A 25238-nucleotide genomic window follows, 5' to 3' on the forward strand; every position below is an offset into this window, starting at 1 on the left:
GACAGCAACAGATAAATTACTTTCATTATTTCATACTTTGTGGGCGTTTTTAATTTATGCTTCCCTAGGTGATCTGACCTTTGTCCCAAAAACTGGGACATTTATTTAAAGATCTGACCTTTGTCCCAAAAACCGGGACATTTATTTAAAATTAAGAGAAGCGTCGGGATACCGGGACAGTCCTCTAAAAACCGGGACTGTCCGGGGAAATCCGTGACGTCTGGTCACCCTACATTTATGATATGAGATTTACGGATTCGGTGCTCAGGCTCGCTGGGTGCTGAGACAAGGGTGGTTCAAACCTGGCTTCCTGGTTCCATAGTCGCCAGCTCTGGCTATTAAGTATAATTCCCTAATTAATAGTGTATCCTGTTGCTACATCTTAGCTTTCAGTGTAGTATCTTTACTTCTATTTTTCTTGTTACGTAGTCTGTCTTCTTTTTCATTTTTTCAGCCCGTCTTTCGTCGTCTTCCCCATAGTCTGTCTTCTGTGTTTAGCACTGCTCGCGGGTCCCCTGTCTTCCTTTCCGCTTCCTGTTCCTCGCGGGCTAAGCATGGGGAAACGTAAGGTGAAGGTTGCGGCCCGCAGGGAGCTCACGTTCGACGAGGAGAAACGACGGTGAGTGGACAGAGAAGACTGGATGTACATGTATGAGACGGTTCGCGTTGGGTACGCTAAATCCCCGACCGACTAAAATCGTTTGTTTTAACCGGAAACAGCTTGTTACACATCGGAAGTAGTTGGCCAGAGCGAGGCTTGGAACTCTGGCTGTTAGTTACTGGAAGATGCAAAATTGTTGGCGTTTAGCAGTAAAGAAAGCAAACTCTGGCAGTGTTAAAGGGAACTCGGGATGTGTATTTAGAAAATGACTGTCTTTCTTGCTTTGAGGTAGTAGACAACTAGGAAGACCATTGGTTTTCGAATTGGTTAGCGTTGAAGAGCAGTACGCATGTTGGCTGGGTGCTGGAGCAGGATCAGTCCCATCGGTGGGTAGTGGGGAATTGGGGAAAGTACTCTTATATGACCCTCCCCGTTTAGATACCAATATCACAGTTTCGGACATTCTAAGCAGACGAAATGGAAGCCAGTGAAACCCCAGTGGATCAAGGGGAGGCATAGACCAATCCAGCTTATAATGTGAAAAAGTTATGCAGAGGTGCCCAAGTAGTAGCCGTGTATACGACAGGCACAGGCCCCCCTTTACATTCAGCACGGAAAGAACAACCTAGAAAGAAAAGGAAAGAGGAGTTCCAGAACTGACATAAACCAGAACCGCTGCCCAAATCCTGCCACTGGTTGTAGACAGAAAGCTTTTTCTCCATATGTCCTAGGCCATAGAAAATGAAAGGAGCGTCTGTTTCAAAGAGTGTTTTGATTTGGCCATCATTTGTGGCATGAAAGTCTGGACCAGAACCTCCGCTGACTGTTGTGGGCAACACTATATTTTGTGAAATTAGAAAACCTGATGTAAAGTTGGGGAAGCCCTCAACATTAATGGCATTTGAATCTTATAGAGCATTAAAATTGGGTCAAAAACATAATGGTTCGTGCGTAAACTATGGAGTATAAAACTGGTGGTACAGAGAGATAAGTATAATTATATATATATATATATATATATATATGCGTGTGTAAGGAAATAACTAAGTAAAGTAATAAAAAAAAACACTTCCAGCTACAAGTGGAAACAAATCAAAAACAATATCTAATTAAAACGAACATTTAAAAGCTTTATTTCTTCTAAAAAGAGGAAAAACAAGTTGCCGAACTTGTTGCCCCATTAAAAGTTACTCAAAATTAATAATTACATTTATTAGTATCAGATCTGAAATAACTTGGCACACCTAACACCACCCCCTCTGGAGGAAAATGCAAATATTGCAACAGCTGCGTGTGCAGCATAATTATGGATGTGCTGCATTTGCTACATAACCCATCATGTGTTGCATACTCTGCAGATTTTAAGAAAAAAAGATTGTAGATCAAATGGTTCAAAAGTTACTAACAACATGGCTATACGTATTGCCTCCAAGTGGAAGATGTTGGCGGTGGTCAACTGGTCACTTTCTGTTGCTTATTGCTTTGCTGTACTGTGGTGTTAAACGGGTACTGATGAGGTAATACGTTTACCCAGACAGTAAAAGCATGTGTGAAAACGAGAAAGTTATAACCAGCAGTGCCTGGATACCCTCACAGGTGACAAGTAGCACTCTACAAATTGATTATCACAGAATGTGCTTAATTACACCACATAATTTGCCTTTTCTTGACATATAATTTGGTCAACCCTTCAGTATAATTTGGTCCTTATCTGCCACCTAATTCCAGTGGCCCTGTCAGGCACCTGGAACATCAGGCACAGTAGTGGAATCTCTTCCACAGACTAAAATGAGGCACTTAACAAACCTGAAGCACAGGGGGAAGATTCCATAAAGGCAAGACAAATCAAGCGCTCAGGCAAACCAATTCAAAAACCCTTATCAGATGATAGGTGTAACCCTCTGTAGATGACAGACTCCTCACAACATTCTCTAAGAACCTTAATGGCTGCTGGCTAAGCATGCTAGACAAAAATGGGGAAACCCTAACATAAACCCATCATGTGTAAAAGTGTGTACAGGGTCACAAACAAGAGGAGAAAAATTGCAAGCCTCACGCCAAGAGAAGGAAATTCTAAAATGCTCAACAAATGCCAGAATCACAGTTGGTACAGAGCAAGCTCGAAGGGTCCGACCACTTGACTGGACACAGACAATTTTAGTTTTCAGCCCTTCTGTATTAACCGGACAACTGAGTCAGCAACTGGGACAGCCATTAGAGCTACAAAGAAGACAGAGACGCAGCCATTCAGGCCTGCTATTACTTGGAGGAAGCAAGCACTGAGAAGTCCGAATGGAGTCCCCAGAATGTCAAAGGACTCTGCCCCTTGTGTTTTTTTTTGTTTTTTGGACAACCTTGGACAGGAAAGCTTAAAAAAGAAAGGCAAATAATATTGAAATGATGGAGCATCCACTGTAGTGCCACAAGCTTCCGTTCATTATACTTGCACAAAATGCCAGCAGCATAGTACTAGCTGGTGGCAAACGTTCACCTAGGATAAAAACACCGGAATCCAGGCATTGGCTTGCACATTCTTCAAACCTGGGAGACGAGATGCTGCAGGTGGAACTACGAATGCCAACAACGGACGTACGAGCACATTTCAGTATGATAGATTTGGTGCCCTCTTCCTGTTGGTGTATGGCACCAGGTTCATTGCCAAACAAGCGAAAACATCTTATTGATCTGTACAGACCACATCTGCATTAGCATCCAAGCCACCTTTTGCTCCCTCCAGCTTGAAGGCATACTAGTGTTCTAGACTGACCACAGTCAGTATGCTGAGGCAGTTCCCAGTGTGGCAAGCATGAACGTCATTTAGAGGTCACCAGGGGCTGCAACTGTGACCCCTGGATCTCCCCCTAGGATCGAAACTGACACTGCAATTAAACAAAATGTTACCACTTTTCCTGAACCGGGGGCCTTATTATGAGCTGCCTTTGCAGCGTGTTGTGAAGGGGTGGAATCGAAAATAACATTTGCAACATTTTTTTTTTTTGCCAGTTGAGAGGGCTGGCAAGAAAGACATCTAAATGTCTGTCTCATGCGTTGCCAGGTGAGAGGGAGCGAAAGGGAAGAGTTAATAGATGACAGGGGGGCAGTAGAAAGGTTAGGAAATGAAGCTGAAACACCCCACAGACAGGTGAGAAATTGCAAAAGACAAAAAAGAGACTACAGAGGCATAGAGGGAAACAAGAGTGAAAGAAGTGACAGGAGAAATGAGAGAGGCGCAGCTAAGAAAGGAAAAATTAGAGGAAGAGACAGGTGTGACAAAAAGAGAGACTGGAAGGAGAGCAGAGGGGGGGTAGACACGTGAAATAGACACCCAAGAGAAGGGGTGATAAGTGAAAGAGAGAGGTGAGACTGAAAGTTCAAAGAGTGGGAATTAAGGAGGTAATGGTAAAAATACTATTAATGAGAGACTGTCATGAGAGAACTCATAAAGCGACATAAAGGGGGCGAGAGGGACATGTGAGAAAAGGAGTGTAATGAGGCAAATGGGATAGAAAGAAGATGAGAGATTTGGGGAACAAAGGAATAACTATAGAATAGAGGTTTCATTTCAACCCCTGGGGCTGCTTATGCGACCACCTGTGTTGCTGAAGTGGCAGGATCAGTGCCAAGAACAGAGCGCTAATCTGTAATCACCCTCAGGGGTATTGAGGGCCCACCTCCTTGTTTTCTGCACATTTTTTGTTCACTAATAATTTATAGTCTTTTATTCACTGTTAATGTAGTAAAACATGTAGCACAAAGAGCTGGAACAAGACATTCACTGATAGCTGAGGTATGGTTGATGTCTTTAATTGTAGTGCGTGGTGAGAGTGCATTTGTGTGAGATAGTTAGTTTGTGTGAAAGAGAGGGAGTGACTGGTAGTGAGTGAGGAGTCATCAAATAAGTTAGTGGGTGAGCATAAGTTAGTGAGAATGAACAAGAATGAGTGTTTAGACAGAGTAAGATGCAGTGTTAATGGAATTAAAAGTGAATGAATGTAACTGTAATTAAGAATGAACGCTTTATAGCGAGTGAGAATGAGTGTGAATAAATGAATGAGTAAGCCTGCTTGTAAGTGTTTGAAAGAATGAGAAAAATGAGTAAGGCTGAATTTGAGTTAGGATAAGTGCAAAATAATCAGTGAGATAGTGTGCAAATATGTGGGACTGAGTGTGATAATTTGAGTGTACTAGAATGAGAGTGAATGAGTCGGCGACCATGAGTTTGAAATAGAATATGGCGTTGGCCCTGTCATTCTGAAGATAATTCTTAGTTCGTGGAGGCCTCTGGCCAAATGCTTGTACTAGAGACAATTCTTCACATGATACTGGGGCTAACATGGTAGAGTTATGCTTGGCGTATGGGGACAGCCATGGAAAAATGCTGTTGCTGGAGTAAATTCTTGGCATAGGGGTACACATTGTAAAATGCTTGTACTGACTAATGGTAATTCCTAGCTTAATAGAGGACAACCATGGCATTGTGTGGGAAGGACAACCATGACCAAATTCTGGTCCTGACATACAAGAGGTAGTTTTTTGACATAAGCGTCACCTATGGTATATGGACCTCACTAATGGAAAAGTTGTGGCACTGGCAGATTGTTTGGTGTTTTTGGCCTAAGAGGGCACCCATGCCTTACGGGGGGCATCTTAGTGAGCACTGTTTACTTTCTATAGCTTTCTCTGGGACCAGGGCATTACAGTTAGGTTTTGTAAAATCATTTCAGCAGTGAAGTGCTTATTCTTCTGATTAGATAAACACTAACAAGCCCGTTTTATACAAACTACTGCTTTGTTTCATTATTATTATTACATGAACAAATGTGTGTGAAAAACCTTCACTTCTGTGAGTTGCACAAGTGATGGTGTCTTACAAATGACCAGGAATCAAAATGCATTGGCAATGGGGAATAATATAGTTCTATTCAATATAAGGTGTGTACCAATTTATACATGTGAGCTTACATACTCATTATGATCTATTAATTTTATGGGGGTAACATTAAGCCATGGCTCTTTGTGGTATAAATTATTTAGACTCCCAGTACAGTTCAGTGTTCTTCAGCACTATATTCTCTTGAAGATATACCACATCAATTTTATATAATAAAAAGAGAAAGGAATAGAGTTCCCCAGGTATCCAATATGAAGTACCCTAAAGATTGTGGCCTCACTTCCTGTAAAGATCCATGGTCAAGGGTCATGATGATGCCACTTTCTGTGATGGTAGTAAGGTCACTGGGGTAGGATGTCACTTCCGCTACTTCTGGTGTTTTGGTGAATCGCTGTCCTTCAAACCTCAGTTGCCTTAAATCGTGCATTTTCCTTACATTTCTCTGATGAAAACCTCAGGAACCCACAAAATCCCAACCTTTCAGCATCACCCCACATCTGCAGATACAACATTGCTCCACTTTTGTGGTTGGGCCTAGTGCCCGCAGCAAGAATGGATCAAACTAAGGTCAGTAGGAATCCCATTGATCTTGGGTTTATCAGTTCCTTTTGCATTCCGAGCTACTGCAGCTTTTTTTTTTAACTGATTTGTATTGCACTGTTTCTAATAAATGTTTGCAGAAAAATATCTACCAGATTTTTGGTGTGTTTACATTTTCACTAAAGGTATTATTTTCATTCTTCATGTTTTCAAACATGCTTGCTCTTTCTTATGAAAGAGCTACACACCAAGGTTTTAAGTGGTTTGTGGGAAAAGTGATGGTGTGGCCATGTATAATATGGGATAATATACCCTCTGCAGTACATTATAGGGATATTGCAAGTCACCTCTGAGTTCTATAACCTTATGAAGTAACTCTGCCTTTGGCCTCATTCCTCTATATGGTTATGGGCTTCTTGTTATCTTGCAATATCTTTATAATATACTGCAGAAGGTACTTTTTCCTGCTTACTATTAAAAATTCATAATAAACACAATAGACATGACATTGATTGTGAAAAACATACGTTTGTCAATAGGCATTTATCCCAGTTTTGTTACATGGAATGTCACAGATTAACGTTGTAAGTGAAGGATTTTCATGTTGGTAACCAGGTAACTGTAATAATTTTCTTTGAATAGTAATAATATATATATATATATATTATAGGCAGGGCCACTGGAATTATGTGATTGTGCTGCTAGGGTTCACATATTTATAGATTTGAGAAATTGCCACATAATCTACCATCTGCTGCATAATGTGTAGAGTTTAACAAAAAAACGTTTATAGCTCAAATGGTTCAAGGTTACTAAAAGCACAGCGATGTGTTGGTGTGCTGTGGGAGGCCCTTTCCAAAGCTTGACGGGTCACCTTTCTCTTGCTTATTGCTATATTTGAGTGTTAAGCTGGAACAAATTAAGTGCAATGATGCCCAGACAGTGTTAACAAGTGTGAAAATGAGGGAATAATACTACCATAAAATGTGCCACATTACGCTGTTTAATTTGCCTGTTCTGGCTGCAAAATGAAAACATTTCTAGCTATTGCGTTAAGAATTTTCAATTCTATGAAGCTACTCTTTCCATGCTTTATTTTTCCAATCAGCCAATCAAACAAAAAGATTTAAAACACTACATTTCCCATAAAGTACATATAGTCACATGACCAACATTGAGATACTCCTCTATAAAACCCTATGGCATCATACCACTACCTCTTTCGGTGCAGAGATAAGTATAATGAACTCATTACAATACGTGTGAGTTTAACGTTTAAACGTATAACTCAGTTCTCCAAAAGCCAACTTCAAATATCTGTAACAGACGGCACACGAGAACATCCTTCTTGCCTGCAATCTTGATCGATATTTCTCTGCTCTTGATTAGAAACTTGAAGTCCCTGCAGATCCGTCAAAACTCAGCGATCCACAGCAGATGAAGAAAGGCTCTCCTGATAGATTAATCTTGCGGAGCACACCCCTTAGGCTTGTTTTTGCTCTGTACCTAATGATAAAATACAGATCCGTAAAACTATTCTCTAACCCTTATGCAAGAACTAAACGGGTGGGCAATAATAATAACTTCAAAATCAGAAATATTTTAAATGCCATACTTACACTGTACGTAGGTCACCATATATCTTCAGAGTGGGATAATCCTCGCCTCCGTGTCCTTAATAGAATTGAAAATTCTTAATGCGCTAGATAGAACATTTTTCATTCTATGTCAGGACCAGAGGCTCTGATTATGCTTGTTCAAAGCTGAGCCACCAATACTGGTGCTGCATCTAAAACAGGTTTATGATAGAATGATTTAAAAGTGGATTCAGAAAACCAATCTGCCACTTTCTTGATATCCGCTAAACAAGACCCTAGAGCAAAAGATTTTGAGGTCATAGATCCTCTGGCAGAATGAGCTCAGAAAACATCAATACCTGCTTCTGAAAGAAGCAAACTCATCCATCTAGCCAATGTGGCGGAAGAGACTGATCTAAAGGGCTTCTGCAATGCAATGAGCAGTTGCCTTTGTGGATCCATGCGAAATTCGCTAGTCGCGTCTTCATAAGCTCTGAGAAATGTACCACACATAGGTTATAACCATTAGGAAAAGCTGAGTAAGAAACTAACTTAGTGTTAGTCCTGGTCCGTCTAGTGACTGAGAAGGATACACCTTCTGGAAAAAATTGACGACCCTTGAGGTCCAAAGCTCGGACATCTGAAACTCCTATTCCAAGAAATCACACACAGCACCATATTTAATTCTGCCAACAGCTTTCACGACAAATACCTGTTATCCAGCCAAGATTTATAGCACTTTGTTCACGTCCCACAAATCAGAGTATTTCGGTTGAGGGGGATTGGAAAAACTAATACCCCTCAATACCTTACATGCCAACGGTTCCTCCCCAATTGGTTTACCATTGACTGGAAGATGGCCCGCTGAGATAGTGGATCTGTAGTTGTTCACCGACCTATAAGTCAGTCCTGATTCAGCCAATGAAGACAGAAAATTAACTACGGAGCACACATCTGCCTGAGAGGGATCCAAACTCCTTTCACTACACAAGCAAACCCATCTCCGCCATGCCGAAGCATATCGTTTATGGGTATTACTGGACCAGGACTGAACAATGCAGGCGGAAGCCTGAACCAAAAAGCCTGGCAATTTCCATCTATTATTGAAACCCCCCAGGACACTAATTTGAGCTTGTTTAATGATATCAGCGGATGTGGAAGGTCTGCCGGATCCAGTAGCAGATTCCGGAGATGAGGGAATCGGAAGAGGAATGTTGCACGGCATTGCCAGAACCAAGGGGAACCACAATTGTGCTCTCCACAACGGTGTTACCAGGACCATCTCGGCCTTCTGACCATTTACCAGTTAAAGAACTCTGGGGATCATACTGAATGGAGGGAAAGTGTAACCCTTTTGGACGGACCAATCCTCCAAAAGCGCATCTGTCGCCAGAGCCTCTGGATCTAGGCGCCAACTGAAGAAGGGAGGAGTTTGTCGATTGATCCGGGAGGCAAACATGTCCACTGAACAAGGACCCCAAATGCGATTGAGTTGTACGAAGATCTTCAGGTGTAACCTCCAATCGCTGAAAGCTTGGAGGCGACGGGAATACCAGTCTGTCACTGAGTTCTTCGCGCTTGGAAGATACTCCGCAATAACCGAAATCCGGCACTGCAGACAATAATGCCAAAGATCCTTGGCAATCTCTGCTAACATCCGAGACCTCGTGCCCCCCAGTCTGTTGACACAGTGAAGTGCTGAAACGTTGTCCATCCTCAGCAGAACGCAACAGTCTGACTTGGAAGGGGAAAGGTTCTTAATCGGAAAAGATCCCGCCAACAGCTCCAGACAGTTTATGTGGCGATGAAGCTCGTTCTCTGTCCAACGACTCCCTATAGAGAGGGACCCCCACCTGCTGCCATCCGGTTCCAAAATGACATCCAGAGCTTTGACAAAAATCGCCTTGCCATTCCAGGCTTCCATGTGGGTCAGCCACCAATTCAACTCCAGCTTGGCCTCCGCCGAAAGCTGAATCTGACCTGAATACGACAACCCCTTCTGCAGGCGGTGAATCTTGAGACATTTGAGAGACCTGTAATGTAAAGGTCCAGAGAACATCGCCTGAATAGACCGATGCTAGGAGACCCACAATCCGTGCTACAGACCTCAGCGATATTATCTGGTCCTGCAAGGTAGACCTCAATTCCTTCTTGATGTTCTGAATTGTCTGAGAGGGGAGAATTAAATGGGATAACACAGATTGTATCTGAAATCCCAAAACATTCCATCTGTTAAGAAGGGAGCAGACAAGATTTTTGCTGGTTGATGACATATCCTAGCTCCTGTAACACCTGGGTCGTCCAGGAAAGGTGTAGAATTACTGTCTGAGGATCTTGGGCCATCAGGAGTAAATCGTTGTGGTACACAATGAGTCTGATATTCCTGGCGCAGAGAGCTTCTGACACCGGTCTCATCAGCTTGGTGAAACACCATAGAGCTAACGAGAGACTGAATGGCAGAACTGTGTACTCTTAACATTGCCCCTGCCAAAAGAATTGAAGGGGGGGGTGAGGGTTTAAGGGGTGGGTTGGGGTGTTTAGGTTTTAGGGGAGGGGGGTTGTGGTAATTTTGGGGGTGGGGGGTAGTTGTGGGGATGGGAGGGTCGCAATAATTTTTGGGGGTGGGAGGGGTAGAGGGGAAGCATGCTGGAACCATGCATGCTGATCACTAATGCCTTTACCAGGAATGCGTTTACAACGGAAAATCGTTGTAAACGCATTTGTGGTAAAGGCATTAGTGATAAGAACGAGGTCGTTGTTCCGACCTCGTCGTTGGGCCATGGGTGTTTGAAGCACTCGTGGTTCTGACATATAACCAAGGAGATGAAAACCCTCCATCTGAAAATGCCTGTATATTATCCACGAATGTAAGTTTTTATTTTTTTTATTTTTAGGTTGAGTACAAAGCAGGAATCCTCGCCTCTTTTGATGACCAAGAAAACATTGTTGATGAAAACTCCGGGATGAGGAGATGAAAGGCATATAGGGCCTGATTCTAACCTTGGCGGACGGCGGAGGCCGTCCGCCAAGGTTCCGCCGCCAAATGACCGCACCGCGGTCACAAGACCGCGGCGGCCATTCTAACATTTCCTCTGGGCCGGCGGGCGCTCTCCAAAAGAGCCAGCCAGCCCAGAGGAAATGCCCCTGCAACGAGGACGCCGGCTCAGAATTGAGCCGGCGTAGTTGCAGGGGTGCGACGGGTGCAGTTGCACCCGTCGCGTATTTCAGTGTCTGCATGGCAGACACTGAAATACTTTGCGGGGCCCTCTTACGGGGGCCCCTGCAGTGCCCATGCCATAGGCATGGGCACTGCAGGGGCCCCCAGGGGCCCCGCGGCACCCCCTACCGCCATCCTGTTCCTGGCGGGAGACCCGCCAGGAACAGGATGGCGGTAGGGGGTGTCAGAATCCCCATGGCTGCGGAGCGCGCTCCGCAGCCATGGAGGATTCCCCCGAGCAGCGGAAAGTCATCGGGAGACCGCCGACTTTCCGCTTCTGACCGCGGCTGAACCGCCGCGGTCAGAATGCTCGTGGGAGCACCGCCAGCCTGTTGGCGGTGCTCCCGTGGTCGGTGGCCCTAGCGGCCACCGGCCGCCAGTGTCAGAATGACCCCCATAGTGTCTTTGTGAAGCAAGGAAAGAATTTCCTCTGCCTCAAGCTCTTGATCTCATAGGGATAAAGACGTCTGCAGAGAGGGCACATTTTTTAACTGGCAAGCTGTAAACTTCCAGCTTGTACCCCTGAACTGACTCTAGGACCCATGTATCCAATTGTGTAAGAATAACTGATTTCTTCCCCCCAAAATCACCTCTGTATACAGTAGAATTCTCACCTGAATGTCCTGTGTCTTGGGAGCCTCTGTGGTAACCTCTGCCCCTATGGAAACTTTGACGACCCCCTCAGGTCTGGAGGGGTAGAAGGTCTGGTCAGGAAATTGGTCTTGCCAACCTCCACGAGACATGTTGAAGGTTTCACACTGGGAGCCCTAGTAAAATCCATGGCCTGTTGAGCGGGCTCTATATCGTCCAGCCCTTCCAAAAAGGGAGTTACGTAAGACTTTCTTTAAAGAAAGGTGTGTCTTGTCCACTGTATTAAATGTTGCTGCAAACTTTGCCAGATCCTTGACAAAAGGGCCCCCAAAAAGTAAGCCCTGTGCAGTCGGACCGGCCTCAGAGGCTGTCAGGTAATTCAGCTTAGGGTCAATCCGCATGAGGATCAACCTCATCCTTTCTGTGGACATGGTCACGTTGGCATTACCCAGTTGGCAAACTGCGCCCATCCCATCAAAATGTCTGGGTCAACCGGAATGCCAGACTCCTTAGAATGGAACCCCAATTCCAGGATTTTAGTAATGGGCTCTGCAGTATTCAGCAGTTTATCCTGGCAAGACCGTCAGGCTCTGTCCAGTTCTTTCTTGGGGTCTCTGGACCATTTTTTCATCAAGTTTACCATGGTTGGGTCCACTTCAGGCGTATCCTCCACCTTACCATCCAGATCCGATCTGGGACATTCAGATTTCAGCCGCACTTTGACCTCCTTTTCATAACCTTGTCTAAGGTGTGACTGAATATAGTTGGCTACTTCGGGCAGAGGAGTCCAGTTGGTTGACTGGGGATGGACAATCTCTGCTGGATCAAAGGTAAATCCCTTGAGGGGACTAGGGCCCAGATCCGAACCGTGCTCATGATGCCTTTTCCTGCTGGGCCCCGGGACGTCGCCCTGATCACTGTCCGAAGAGCCCATGGATGAATCTGAACCAATAAGGTCTAACAGCTTAAAGGGGTCATCAGAAGAGGAGGGTTGAGGATGGCTATATCAATGTACTTTAGGACTGTCGTAGACCTGGGAGTGCCATCGTTTTGCTTTGGCTTTATACTTAGTTGTTCTCTCTGTTTGCTTAGATGGTTTAGGTGCTGGGTCACCAGAGGTGGGAAGAGAGGAGAGCCAGCCCTGCTAACGAGCAAAACCCTTGAGGTGGAAGGTCAGGGGGCCCAGGGCCATGGCTAATGCCTTATTAACTGATAATTGCACATTATTATCTAATGCTTCCACCGGGTTTTCTTCAAAAGAGGGGGAAAATTCCTGGTAATCCCCTCTGTCCTCTTCATAGGGATAATAATGGTCAATGATAGCGCAGGAAAATGACAAATATAATTGTCCAGTTACAGTCGGGGGAGTGCCAACCCAAGCAGGCACTGAAATTGTTTAGAGAGTGGAGGGAGGCGCCTGAAGCACTCTAGGCAGAGCCTATGCTGAATTTTTCGACCCTGGACACACTCTGATGCCACAGGGCGTAGAGAGCACAAGGAGAAAGGATTGTTGGTACTTTGGGGAGATAAACTATAAAGAGACCGGTGAACCGTGCCATCCGAAGCTGTCCCCAAGTCTCCTATGCTGCGATTACAGACGTGCTGCATTGCACGCGTATGCACACCTGTTCTATTGCTAAAACGAGGAGACGCGACCAATCCAAGAAGGCGGCCGCAACTCCGCTCCTCCTCTACTAATTTCTGGAACTAAAAGGAGCCCTCACATCCCAGAGGCCAAAGCGCTACCCTAGAGGGCAGAAACAATGACTAGAACAAGAACGCATAAAAATAATGCGCAATACACTGAACACCTTGAAATATAATGGTAAAATAGACAAGCACTTAACTGGCTGCTGAGCAGCAAAGAAAGAGGAAGTGCTATGATGTCATAGGGTTTCATAGAGGAGTAGCTGTGTTGTTGGTCATGTGACTATATTTACTTTATGAGAAATGTGGTGTTTTAAATCTTTTGTTTGATTGGCTGCTGAGAAAAAATAAAGCATGGAAAGAGAAGCTTAATCAGAGCCTCTGGTCCTGACATAGAATTTACTCTACTCTGCCGCATAATTTGGGCCTCTCCTGCCACATAATTCCAGTGGCCCTGCTTACAGGGCCTCTGGGTGAGCTCTGTTCTGCTATTGGTCTGTCAGATTCTTGTTTACTCTCTGCTTACATCCATAACGGTGTACTGTACAGTATATTGGTTGAGTCTATATCAATAATTGGTCCTCTTACCCTGTGAATGACAGCATTTTCTGACCATATGTGGACATCCACCTGAAAATGAGTGCCCTTCATTGTCAGGGCTGGGTGATCGGTCTTTTTTGTTTTTTTCAGTGTTCACCATTTAAAGTTCCCTTTACATTTCTTTGCTTCTTCCCTGTTTTTATTTTAATATTTCATAAAAAGGACACTACAGCTCGTCAACCAGTGCTACTAGTCGCTTGTCTGCCGCTCATTTAATCTGCAGTGCACCTCATCCTTTGTGGTTACACACTCTAAACCATTGTGACATTACGGAATGCTCTTGTCATTCGTGTGTCATTGTTTTACCAATCCATGGTGTCCAGCACAGTGGTTCTGAATGTGACAGCCATGCCGGAACTTGAAAATAATGATAGACGATTTTATTTTTTATTTTCGAGGCTGCCTGTTTCCTTTTTCTACTTGTGTGGGCTTTGTGTTTTTGTATCAGAGGGTAAATTCAAGAATAAGTCAGTTGATGAATGGCTGCTTGAATGCAAAGATGAATAACAGAGTGCATGTGTGATGACTTATTGACTGCCTAAACCCATCAGTGACACAGTGTTACTGAAAACGTGGTTAAGCTTTGAGTAATTCCGTTCACAGTGTGAATGTGGAACATCTATACATTTGGGCTGGTTGGGGAAAGACTCCTGTTTCTCCTTCTGGTTGTAGAACGTAGGCACAAATGAGGAAAATTATTTGTCACACAATGTGGTTTTTTTTTTTTTTTTTTTTTTTTTTTTAAACCCCACCCCCGAATTCCATTTCACTCTGTTTAAAGCCCCCAGTTACTGTGCCTTATTTCCACTGTCTTTCTACTCATTACTGAGTCTGCTGTGCGTTATATTTCAGAGAGTACCTTACTGGGTTCCACAAACGTAAAGTGGAGAGAAGAAAAGCTGCCGTGGAAGAAATCAAGAAAAAAATCAAAGATGAACAGAAAAAGATGAGGGAAGAGGTACATACTTCCAGGGAATCTTTCCAAATATACTTAGAATCCTTTCGCGGCTTAGCCAACAAGAGTCCAGTTGATAACGGTACCAGTCTCTCGCTCTTTGGAGGTTACTTGTTCTGCACTCTCACTCCTTACCATTATCTATTGGTTTAAGAGCAGTATCGCCTGACCCTAGTGCATCATCCATCACCTCCTATCACAGGAATGTGTGACTCTTCTTTAAGCGATACAATTAATGTTCTGTTTAATTTCTCAGAGACACAAAGAGTATGTGCGAATGCTGAAGGAACGTGAAGAAGCACTTGGTAAGTACTGCTCAGCCTCTCTATATTTAATGTGTACCCTGAGCATTTTGGATAAAGTGGTAGCATCATGCCCCTGTCTGCACGTTTTCTGAAGCAAAATATGAGCACCCACTTTTGAAAATCCTCTGATGTCCTGCTTTCATGTGCTTCGGAACATGCCAGGGAGGAACCCAGCCCCTGTAGATGGATAGGCAGGTGGGCTAATCTTGAATAGCAGTAAGGTCCTGGCCATTACCGTTATAAAGAGAGAGGCATCTGACATGTACTACACAAGCAGATGTCCTTGCTGAAGTCATTAAACGGAGGATAGGGCCCAACCTTAATCACTGCACTATCACGGGGACTAAATAGTCTGGGCCACTCCAGAAAGTGAGTGATGTCCATTATGCGCCATTGCGCAAGGGATGTGTCCTGGTGTGTCATTGCACAGAGACGGGCCATGGCCTTTTACTCATGCACAGAGTTGATGTTCTGTCCTGCCTGACTACTCATGGGAAGGTAAAGGCCAGTCCCACTCCACTGCCAGGTGGTTCCTGGCTTTAGAGTATCAAAGATGCTGCTCATATATATCATTGCAAAATTTCTGAAATCTGCGGTATTACTATGCCTCAAATTTACAAGGGCCTAAAAAAATTATACTGCAATTTTGCATCATCGATTGGTAATTTAACTGTTTCACAGCCAAGTTTTGTGTTGTACTGAAAAAGGCCAAATTTAACGGAGGTTGGTGCCGAAACACCAGTTATTCCCCCCCCCCCCCCGCAAATTGGGTCTGATAGAAGTTGCTTTCCAGATTTGAAAAGATAGTGACCTTTATGCAACTCTTCCTATGATTCCCTGGACTTGGTTGATTGTTTTAGAGTGTTATCTAGGGGGAGGTGAACATTGTACTCACCTTACACATAGGAACAGCTAACACCTCCCCGTTTTTATTTGATTAACGTAGGAAAGCTTGCTAACGTAATTAATGCTAAAAGAAAAGTAATTGTACAGTTAAACCCTTTTATTATATTAGCTTTTCTAAAATTAACCTCCTAGACTTCATTGTGTTGTGGTATGGACTAGCTAATGCACTTTCGCTCTTCTGTCGAGACATTCCTATTTGCTCCTGGTTCTAGGAGCTGTTCCTGTGCTCCTGGAAGATGTATGGTGAACTAGGCCCAGCAATACTTAACCGTTCCATGACCATACATGTTGTCATTTTAAAGGTCTTGGTATGTTTTAAAAAAAATATAAATCTGTTTATAATTGTCCACATTTTCAACGGTGTCATCTTTACTACTTTGTAGAAAAACAGTAACAGGCATTGATGGCTCATCAATGTGACACATCGCATTTTGGTAAATCTACTTCCAGCAATAAAGATAAAAAGGACTCTGCCTTAAATTGTAGGAGAATACTTCTTTTATGCCCCCCAAATCTTCTATTTCTTTGCACAGCCTCTTGCCTGGTAAGTAGCATCTACCGCCTTGGCACAATAGTCCTTACCTTTTGGGAGATCTTGGTAGTGTACGAATATTTCCTTACTTAGCCCTCAGTTGATAACCTGTAAAACTCCTGCAGAAGAGTAAATAAGCCAGAGCTAGTTGGGGGGTTGATTTGAAATGGGAGTTCCAGAAAACGCCATTGCTGTAGCTGTTTTAATGGCACTCCAGGAAAACAGCCAGTATCTTCCTACTGTGGCATTACTTCTCAATCTTGATGTGCAGCAGGTTTTGCAAGCATGTGTGTTGCAGGTGTCTGCTTCTGCTGTGGGCACGGAACTGATAAGACTAATGGCTTACTAGCCTGTGAAACCTTATTTATGATTTACTTTTTTCTTTTGACCCCTCTTCACTTTTGTTTCATCTAGTTTTAATGAGGGGCAGAGTGCCTACACTGGCCATTTACAATTATTGTTAGTGACAAATAGGAGGGAAAGCTGTGGATAAGCTCCCTTCTTTCATTATACTTCTCTTTTCCAGTTGTGTAAGGTCCGGTGGAGAAGTGGGGAGTGCTCTATTGTCTACTCCCAGTCCTAATCACTGCATTTCCACAGGAAAGGTAACTACTTTTTCCCAGTGTGAGACAGGGTAAACACCAACCCATTGTCCATAGATCACATCTGAAATGGTGCACAGCGAGGTATATGCACTGTATTACCTAGAGGGGACCCAGTTCTCTTGAACCAGAGTTAATCCAGGACCCGCGAAAACATGACTCTTCATCCTTGGGCAACGAAGTGCGTTTGGAATCAACCCTTGTACAAATCAACCAGACTATTACACACCAGAATGTGGCCACTTTCTCTGCTCCTCCCAGTTTTATTACTGTAAATTCAGAGAGCTAGGCAGGGCGGTCTCAGGGAGAGAACATGCATGAGGTTTAAGGTTTTTGGTGAAGCTAAGCATTACTCTAATCTGTTTTCTCTAATGAATTATCTACCTTTGTAACCCCCATAGAAGAGGCAGATGAGCTCGAGCACCTGGTGACGTCAAAGAAAGAGTCTGTACAGTACGACCATCCCAACCACACGGTGACTGTGACAACGGTCAGCGATCTGGATCTTTCTGGAGTCGGCCTGCTGGGTCTGGATAGCTGGGGGGTACGTTTCTGCACTGTTAATGGAAGTTTTACCAGTCGACTTGGGTCGCTAAGTGGTGGGAGACATGGGCACAGGTCATTTTTGTAGCAGCTTTTTTTCAATTTTGTGGTGGTCTCCAGAGGGCTTTCCATTTCCTCCCCTCACAGAAGTATAATAATGGAAGTACTATCTCAGCGAAAGTGGGGTGCCACATGAAGGGTGTTCAGCGTTGGAATGAGCATCTTTCCCTCCCCACAATTTAATTATCTTTAACAAAAAGAAAATGCTAAATCCATAGAAACCACATTTACATATCGGAAATTACGCTTCAGCCACGTGTTTATACTTTATATTCTCTGTGATTTAGAGCCAGATGTATCAAAGGGTTTTACCCATTCTGTGTCTATGGGGAAAATGTGTTCGTACATATGGCCCTTAATGTCTCTCTTCTTCCTGTGACCTCTCTGGTATGTCCTTCTTTTCCTTGGCTGCCGGCAGGGTCATCTCTTTGTTGTGCCTTCTTTTGGCCTCCGCACCCTTTTGGCAGAGTTGTCTCCTCTCTGTGTCTGTTGCATCTCCTATACTCTCCTGCATTTGTCCTTTGATCCTGACCACCCTCTCCAGTCTGAATGATTGTGACATTGTCATATACAGCCTTTGCTGTCCTGTGCTCACAGCCTTCTGTTTCCAGTTGCAGGCTGAAGACGAGGAGGAGGGAGAGGCGGACCTGAAAAAGGATGAAAAAAATGTTCCGAAACCACTTCCCAAAAAGGCTGGGGACCCACTCCTGTCTAAAAAGTGAGAATTTTGGGGTTATGAGAGTGGTGCGCTATGACGTAAGAAGTTTAATGAATCTGGTACTCAAAATGGTGGGGCTGTGACTTTAGTGCAGGGGGAAGAGTATTACTTCAAGGGGTTTAGCTCAAAGCAGAGCTTGAGTGGAGTTAAAATATTGTGAATGGAGCTTTCTTTAGAAGCAGCAGTTTAAATGGAGCAGTGCAGCAAGTAATGATTGAAGCTAATTAGACCTCTTTGGCATCATGCATTAAGACAGGACTGCAGGCTTTGTTGTGGTAAGAACAAGGCTTTTTCTTTTTGACAGATTGGATTTCAGCCTTTCAGGATTAGTCCCAGACTAGCTCCTGTTCAGAGATATAACTTTGGACAAGACTGGCCTGTTTTCAGAGACCGATCACACTTGAGCTCGTCCCAGGGTTGGAGTAAAGCCTCCTTTTATTCTGAGGCAAGAGTTTAACATGTCAAGGCCTTATTAAGACTGGATTCGGTGTCATTATTAGAACCCACATTTCTCTTGGTCAGAGTCTGGGCTTTAGTTGGTGTCGTTGTTAGAGGAATACCAACTTTTGATAAGGAGATAAGTTCAGCCTGCCTGGGTTTTAAATATCATCAGCTTGTGTTTAGAGGCAGGACTTTGGTCTGAAGCGGGATAATAATGACATACAGTACTTCGGTCTCTCCTGATTAAGAGATAATTGGCCTAATTCAAAGAAACACGTATTTTTTCTCTGTCATGGTCTGCAATGCACTTTCTGTATATTTAATATTTGGGTCAAAAAGCAGTCTGCTTTGCAACGCACCCTTCATTTTTTGCTGTGATGCATTGTACAAACCCAAAAGCAAAAAGAACAGATGATGGACGGAACACTGACCAATGCAAACATTCACCCCCAGTCACAAAGATCTGGATTTAATCCATCACTTTTTTGACCACCATGCCACCCCAGTTTAGACCCAGCTATATGCAAATCAGTCTTGATCCTGGTTCCCCAGGTGAACAGTCCAGGCCGAACTTCCAAGCCAAGTCCTACCTGGACCGTAAACAAGCAGCCTGGGACCAGTTTCAGAGAATCACCAGGCTGGCTTGAGTCCAGTGGCACAGTGAGCATGGGTCCCAAGTCTGGGATTACCCTTCTCACTTAGGGTGACAAAAGCAAAAAGAATAGATGATGGATGGAATGCTGAACAGGGTCAAGACTGATTTGCATATGGCTGGGTCCAAACTGGAATGGCATGGGTAATAAAAAAAAACAATGGGTTTAGTCCCAGACCTATGTACTGGGGGTTAATGTTTGACATTGTTCAGCATTCTGTCCATCACTTGTTCTTTTGCAATTGTTGCCCTCAGTGGGGCGGGTATGCCCAGACATGGGTCCTGTGCTCCCCATGCCACTGAAGTCAAGCTAGCCTGGTTGATGAGGGGTGATATCCTGAAACCTGTCCCAGGATGCTTGATTCTGGTTCAGAGAAGGCCTGGCAGTTAGGGCTCGACTGTTCCCATGGGGAACAGGGTCAAAACTGATTTGCATATGGCAGAGTCCAAACTGAAATGGTATGGGTAGCAAAAAAACAATGAATTTAGTCCTAGATCTCAGTACTGGGGGTTAATGTTGGACATTGTTCAGTGTTCCATCAATCACTTGTTCTTTTTGCATGTACAAACCCGGCAGAGCACAGAATGGCCATTGTTATACTTCACAGAATGTTACCTAATGGTTGTAACTGCAGGGATAGAGATCTGCGGGGAATAGCAGACCTCCATTCCAGCATTCACATCTGCAAAATGCTCCTTAAAAAGTACAGGGGCTGCATCAAAAATGGGAAATGGCATTCTGTGTGTGGACATTAATGGGAGCTTACAATGGTCCTCTGGACCACTGCCTGCTCTCCTTCCCCCAATCCCCTGATGCCCACTACTGTTATTCTCAAAGTGGAAGCTGTCTCAGACAGCTTCTACTTTGCTAAACCATTGGGCCTGCTTTGACAGGTTGGTATCTGATTAATGGTTCACAACCACCTTTGCAGTTGCACACCATTGATATATGCTATTGCCATTCAGAATGACGAGGGGGAAGCAATGTTCACATCATCCACACCTTCCTAATTGCAGTGAGTCCCAAAGATACTTTGAAAGTTAGAAAGGTATTTTCTACTTGCAAGGTAGCTTTTGTACATTGTGATTTGACAATTCCACCATACACTAAAAAGTCCACGCTGAAGATTCAAAAAGACATCTTATGTACAGATTGCCATCCAAACCTTGCTGGATGTTCTGCCCACAAATTCATTTGACAACCCAAGATTAAGTGGAATCTCTCTAAAGGACCTTTTTTTTTTTTTTATAATGTATATTTGACCTCTTCCGGATATAACTATGTATTTCAGACAATGATAGTATGATTTATGCTTCAAACATTTTGGACGTTTTTGATGTATATATTTATAGAACTGCTTCTGTACATATGAGATAATTCAGATATTTTGGAAATGGCAAAGGGAGGTGTCTAGCTAACTGTATCGCACTAGTGCATTGTAAAAATTATCTTTATTTTCAGTAGTAACTCGTGTGTTATTGTTGTTTAAAAAAATACAAGATACATTTATCCCACTAGAGTTATTTACCCCTTTTTCTATATAATCTGACAGAGCAGTTACTTAGGGGTAGCCAAAACCAAATATATATATATTGTATCTGAGCTGTGTTGCGTGAGAATGTGAGCTATTCTGCCTAGTACAGTGACTTTCAATCTTTGTAATACCACCTTCCACCTCCAAACCTCCACAACCACCACCCCCATAGCCTTTTTTGAGGTGCCTGAAGTTCATTAAATTGCTGGCCCAGTAAAGACTGTCCACCTTGTCTAAACTCTTTCTATGTAATTGTGTTGTTTCTTCCTCACTCTTATGTCACTTGCACTTGTGGCATCATCTTTTGCCATATGTCCCATCACTGTTCTTTCTCCTCATCAGAGTCCGCCTCCCTGTCAGTGTCCTCTGCCATTACTGCCTATATCTCCCATCGTTGTTCACTTCTCCCCTCACTAACCCCTCTCCAGCCAGTATCCTCTTCTTCCGTCAGTATCTACCCTCTCTATAATAACCAGCCGTTCACTCACCCTCTGCAGTCTGAATCCACCTCATGTCATTGACCACTTCCCTTTAACAAACCACCTCTCCATCGTCACTGCCCTTTCAATCAGCGCCCCGCCCCCTCAAATCTTGTGCCTGTTAGTATTTCCTACCAGTGTCCAAGTCTCCGTCACTGCCAACTCCTCATGTCATACCCAACTCCTCCTGTCACTACCCAAACCCTCCATCAAATCAACCTCTTCTGTGACTGCCCACCTCTACAATCAGTGTCCCCTCTTCCTGTCACTGCAAGCTTTCCATCACTGCTCATCTCTGCTGTCACATCCTTTCTATTTTCAGTCATCTTGTAGTTTGTTTCACTTCCTCTTTATCACTCATTCACTATCATTTTCACTTCATCAATGCCTCCTATCAACTCCCACGTTGCCCTGTCCATTTGGACCTCTCAATGCCCCTCTCCGATCACTGCGAGGTCCTGTCACCGCTCACCTCTCCTGTCACACCCTGTACATTCTCATTCCTCCGTGGCATTGTATGCACGGGAATGCAAACTCTTCTCCGTTTAGAACATGCAGCATTGCTCCCCATCGTTTAGCATTATGCTCCTGCTCTGGAAATATAAATTGGCATTTAATGCCTCACCAGCATGTAATCATAGGTACTGAATGTTTTGTGAACAATGTTTACATTACATTATTCAGGTGAGCGGTTTCATATTGTTAGCATGCACATTGAGTAAAGGCATGAATTCCCTTCCAGCACCTTTCACAGAAGGAAAGAGTAGGTCGATGATGCTCTGCTACTGATGCCTGGTCAGACTTGTGGTTGAACTTGGACTGTCAAAGGTTCGGACAACTGCGCAGCTCCTGTTTTATCTCTCATTTTCTATGCATCATTTACCCAACATTGAAAACTCTTTTGTCCAGTTGGCTCCATATCGTTTGACTAAGTTTACGGATGTATTGATGCCCTTTTTACTAACGAGTTGCATGAATGACTGGTTGGCCCTTTTTGCTTTGCTTTTTTTAAATGTATCTCTTTTTTTCTACCCCCAGAATCTGCTCTCTGACAGCCTCCTTGCATGCTCGCAGCCAGTCGAAGGCAAAGACCAAAGGAAAGCGACCTGGCAGGCAACAAGACACAGCAGCCAAAAAGCCCAGGGCAGGCCGGACCAGCAAAGCCCAGCGCCGTCGTCTGACTGGAAAACGAGGACAGAACAGAGAGTGATGGCGGACGAGTGGAACAACAGTGCTGTCGTTGAGAAGGAAGCCCTATAATTGGATGAGTGTGGAGCTTGGGACTGTGTTAGTCGTACTGGAGGTCGAGTGCTGCTGGCTCGCACTCTTGTCTCCTGAGTCCAAGTTCGAACATTGTGGACATGTGTGGCAGGACAGCCCCGTTTCTCGGACATAAGGAGCCTGGAGCAGTGCCAGTCTCCAGTTGTATTTAGGGGTCTTGTCCTCATGGTCACTTCTGTTGTTCTGATTAGGGCAGAGTGCCACAGAATCTTTCCCGTTCCTTAAGCGCAGCAAAAGGGTCAGTCCTCTAGGGTTCCTCCTAGAGGTTGCCAGGAAGTGGTGTTAAAAATGTTTGTTCTCATGGTGCAGTTTTCAAATACATTTGTTTAGGACAGAACATCTTCTTGGCATGGTCGTTAAATTGGGATCTGATGGAGAGCTGCAAGAATCGATCAGTGTGTTTTTGTTGGCATCGTGGACCCACTCATTTCAGCTCCTCACCCTTCCCAGAACATATGCTTACCTTCTTCGTGATCTGACCACACATGCTTTCCAAGTTCTGCTGCTTGCAGTTCGTTGAACAATTTTTGTATATTTGAACGTTTTTTAAATAAAGTTTTTTTTCTGTTGATGCCTCATTTTGCTATAGGTTCGTATTTTTTGTGTAGTCCAGGGTCTGGCATGTTTAGGTACTGAAAGAAGCGGCGTGGGTCACCTATTGAGCTGCGTCCACTTTGGTGTCTCGAAAACATTCATGGTATATGAAACATTGGGAAGGGAAGCACAAGCGAAAGCCTTTAACTTCTCTTCCCCCCCCATGATGTGATATGTTGCCGGTCAACATGGCCGCTGACCGATAGTTGTGGAGCAGGTGCCTATGAAGGCATTTCATCTGCCAGTCTCCCTTTCGTAGTTATTTCATTTTTTTTTTATACAAGGTAGTTCTGTTATTGGTTACTAGTTCGTGGATGATAATCCTTTTCTCCAGTGCCAAAGAGAGTATTGCCTTTTAGCAAGTTACAACATGTTACCCTGTATGAAATTGAACATGCAGGCACTTAATCGGATGTCAAACGGAACTCTTTTCCCAAACCTAGGCAAACTCTACTCCAAGAGAAGGTGGTGATGAAACATACTCGAAAAACTCACACAAGATGATCAGCGGTCTAGTGTCTTTGGGATAAAAGCCTACAAAACCTATTTAGCACAGTATTAAAACCCCCAGGAAATAAAAGGTTTACAAAACAAAATAAAAAGTAGGTGTGTCATGTTACCTTTTGGTGCCTGACCCTTCCACTTGCTCTGCAAAAGTCTAGAAAGGTGGAGAAAAGCCAGCGGTGAGACATTCCCTCCAGACGGGATGGGTATTTAAAATTTAATATTAATTAGCTAATGTGTAATCTCGGACTTTCTGCGGGTTGCACAAGGTCTAATAAATGTCGGCCTCCGTAACCGATATCTTCATAGTTCGTCTGGACTGAGAAAAAGTGTTTTTTCAAGCTCAAATACCAGTTTGCCTGACACAGGACTCTGCTTGTGACTCTATCCACATAAGGCCAGAACCAGGCACGAGCGAGGCATGAGTTAAGTAGAGCAAGGGGTCAGAGATCACACCTCGAATGTGAGCAAAAGTGGGCAGAGAATAGAAATCTGGAGTTATTGAAATAGAAATCTGATGTATAGGCGTGCAAGAGGAAGCGGGGATAAAATCTTAGTTTTGTTAAGATGGGAAGAGAGCCAGAAAATAGCTGGGTTTGAACAGAAAAAAGACACATGATTTCATTCAGAGAGGCCTCATGGAATGTCTCATCAGCATACTAGTGACAGAATTAACCAGAAGAGGAAATGATGGGAGCAGGGGGGGAAGGTTATAAATGGAGACTAAGAGAGGGTTAAGAACAGAGCCTTGAGTAGCCTCAAACTGGAGAAGATGTTAGTTATGGCCTCGCCAGAATATAACTAAGAGTGCCCAGAAGAAGCAACCGCTGTGCTGGAGGTCCAATTAGAGACAAAACCAGCAGATGTTAGCCTGATGTTTCCCTATGCCAACCGGTGAACAAGAGGTCACTGGTGCCTTGGGTGCTTACACCAACTGAATGCCAATTACACCAGACCAGTTTGGCGATCTGTACACCTTAGGGACCTGGATTGACTGCCATTGCTCACAATCGCCAATAGTCATTGGCTAAAAACTCTGAAAACCAGGTAGGAGTCTCACCCTGAACTGTGCTCCAAACCTCCGACAATCGGATCTCCCGTAGCTCCACTGACTTGACATACCAAACCTGATCCTTGCAGCACAAAATCATCACCATTGGTTTGGTGGGACCTCTGCTGACGTTGGCTGGTAGTCTTTTGAGTGACTTTATATTTTGGGGCAGTATGCTGATTTTCAGCCACTTAGATTAAAACATGCTCTGCCTAGATTTCTTCTCCAGACCGCTGTGGAAGTAAGACATTGTAGCTAGTGTGAAACATTGGGCATTCTGTATATTGCCTCTTCTGTGTTGACTGAGCTTTATAAACTACCCATAATTCAAGTTTGTTATGTCATATCGATTTGTATAGCACACAAATCACCCTGGCGGGTATCCAGGTGCTTGGGCAGATGTGGAGGTTTGTGGT

At 44.0% G+C, this 25238-nt stretch overlaps 1 protein-coding gene across 1 annotated transcript; it reads left to right on the forward strand.

Annotated features, from left to right (window-relative positions):
• Positions 1-472: 472 nt before the first annotated feature.
• On the forward strand, positions 473-23251 carry NOL12 (nucleolar protein 12). Its single transcript, XM_069231381.1, has 6 exons — positions 473-619; positions 14517-14622; positions 14876-14924; positions 17366-17508; positions 18179-18285; positions 22431-23251. The coding sequence occupies exons 1-6, from the start codon at positions 555-557 to the stop codon at positions 22600-22602; spliced, it is 642 nt and encodes a 213-aa protein (XP_069087482.1). The 5' UTR covers positions 473-554; the 3' UTR covers positions 22603-23251.
• Positions 23252-25238: the final 1987 nt, after the last annotated feature.

The sequence above is a fragment of the Pleurodeles waltl genome, chromosome 4_2 (genome assembly GCF_031143425.1).
Source record: "Pleurodeles waltl isolate 20211129_DDA chromosome 4_2, aPleWal1.hap1.20221129, whole genome shotgun sequence".
Classification (NCBI taxonomy): Eukaryota; Metazoa; Chordata; class Amphibia; order Caudata; family Salamandridae; genus Pleurodeles; species Pleurodeles waltl.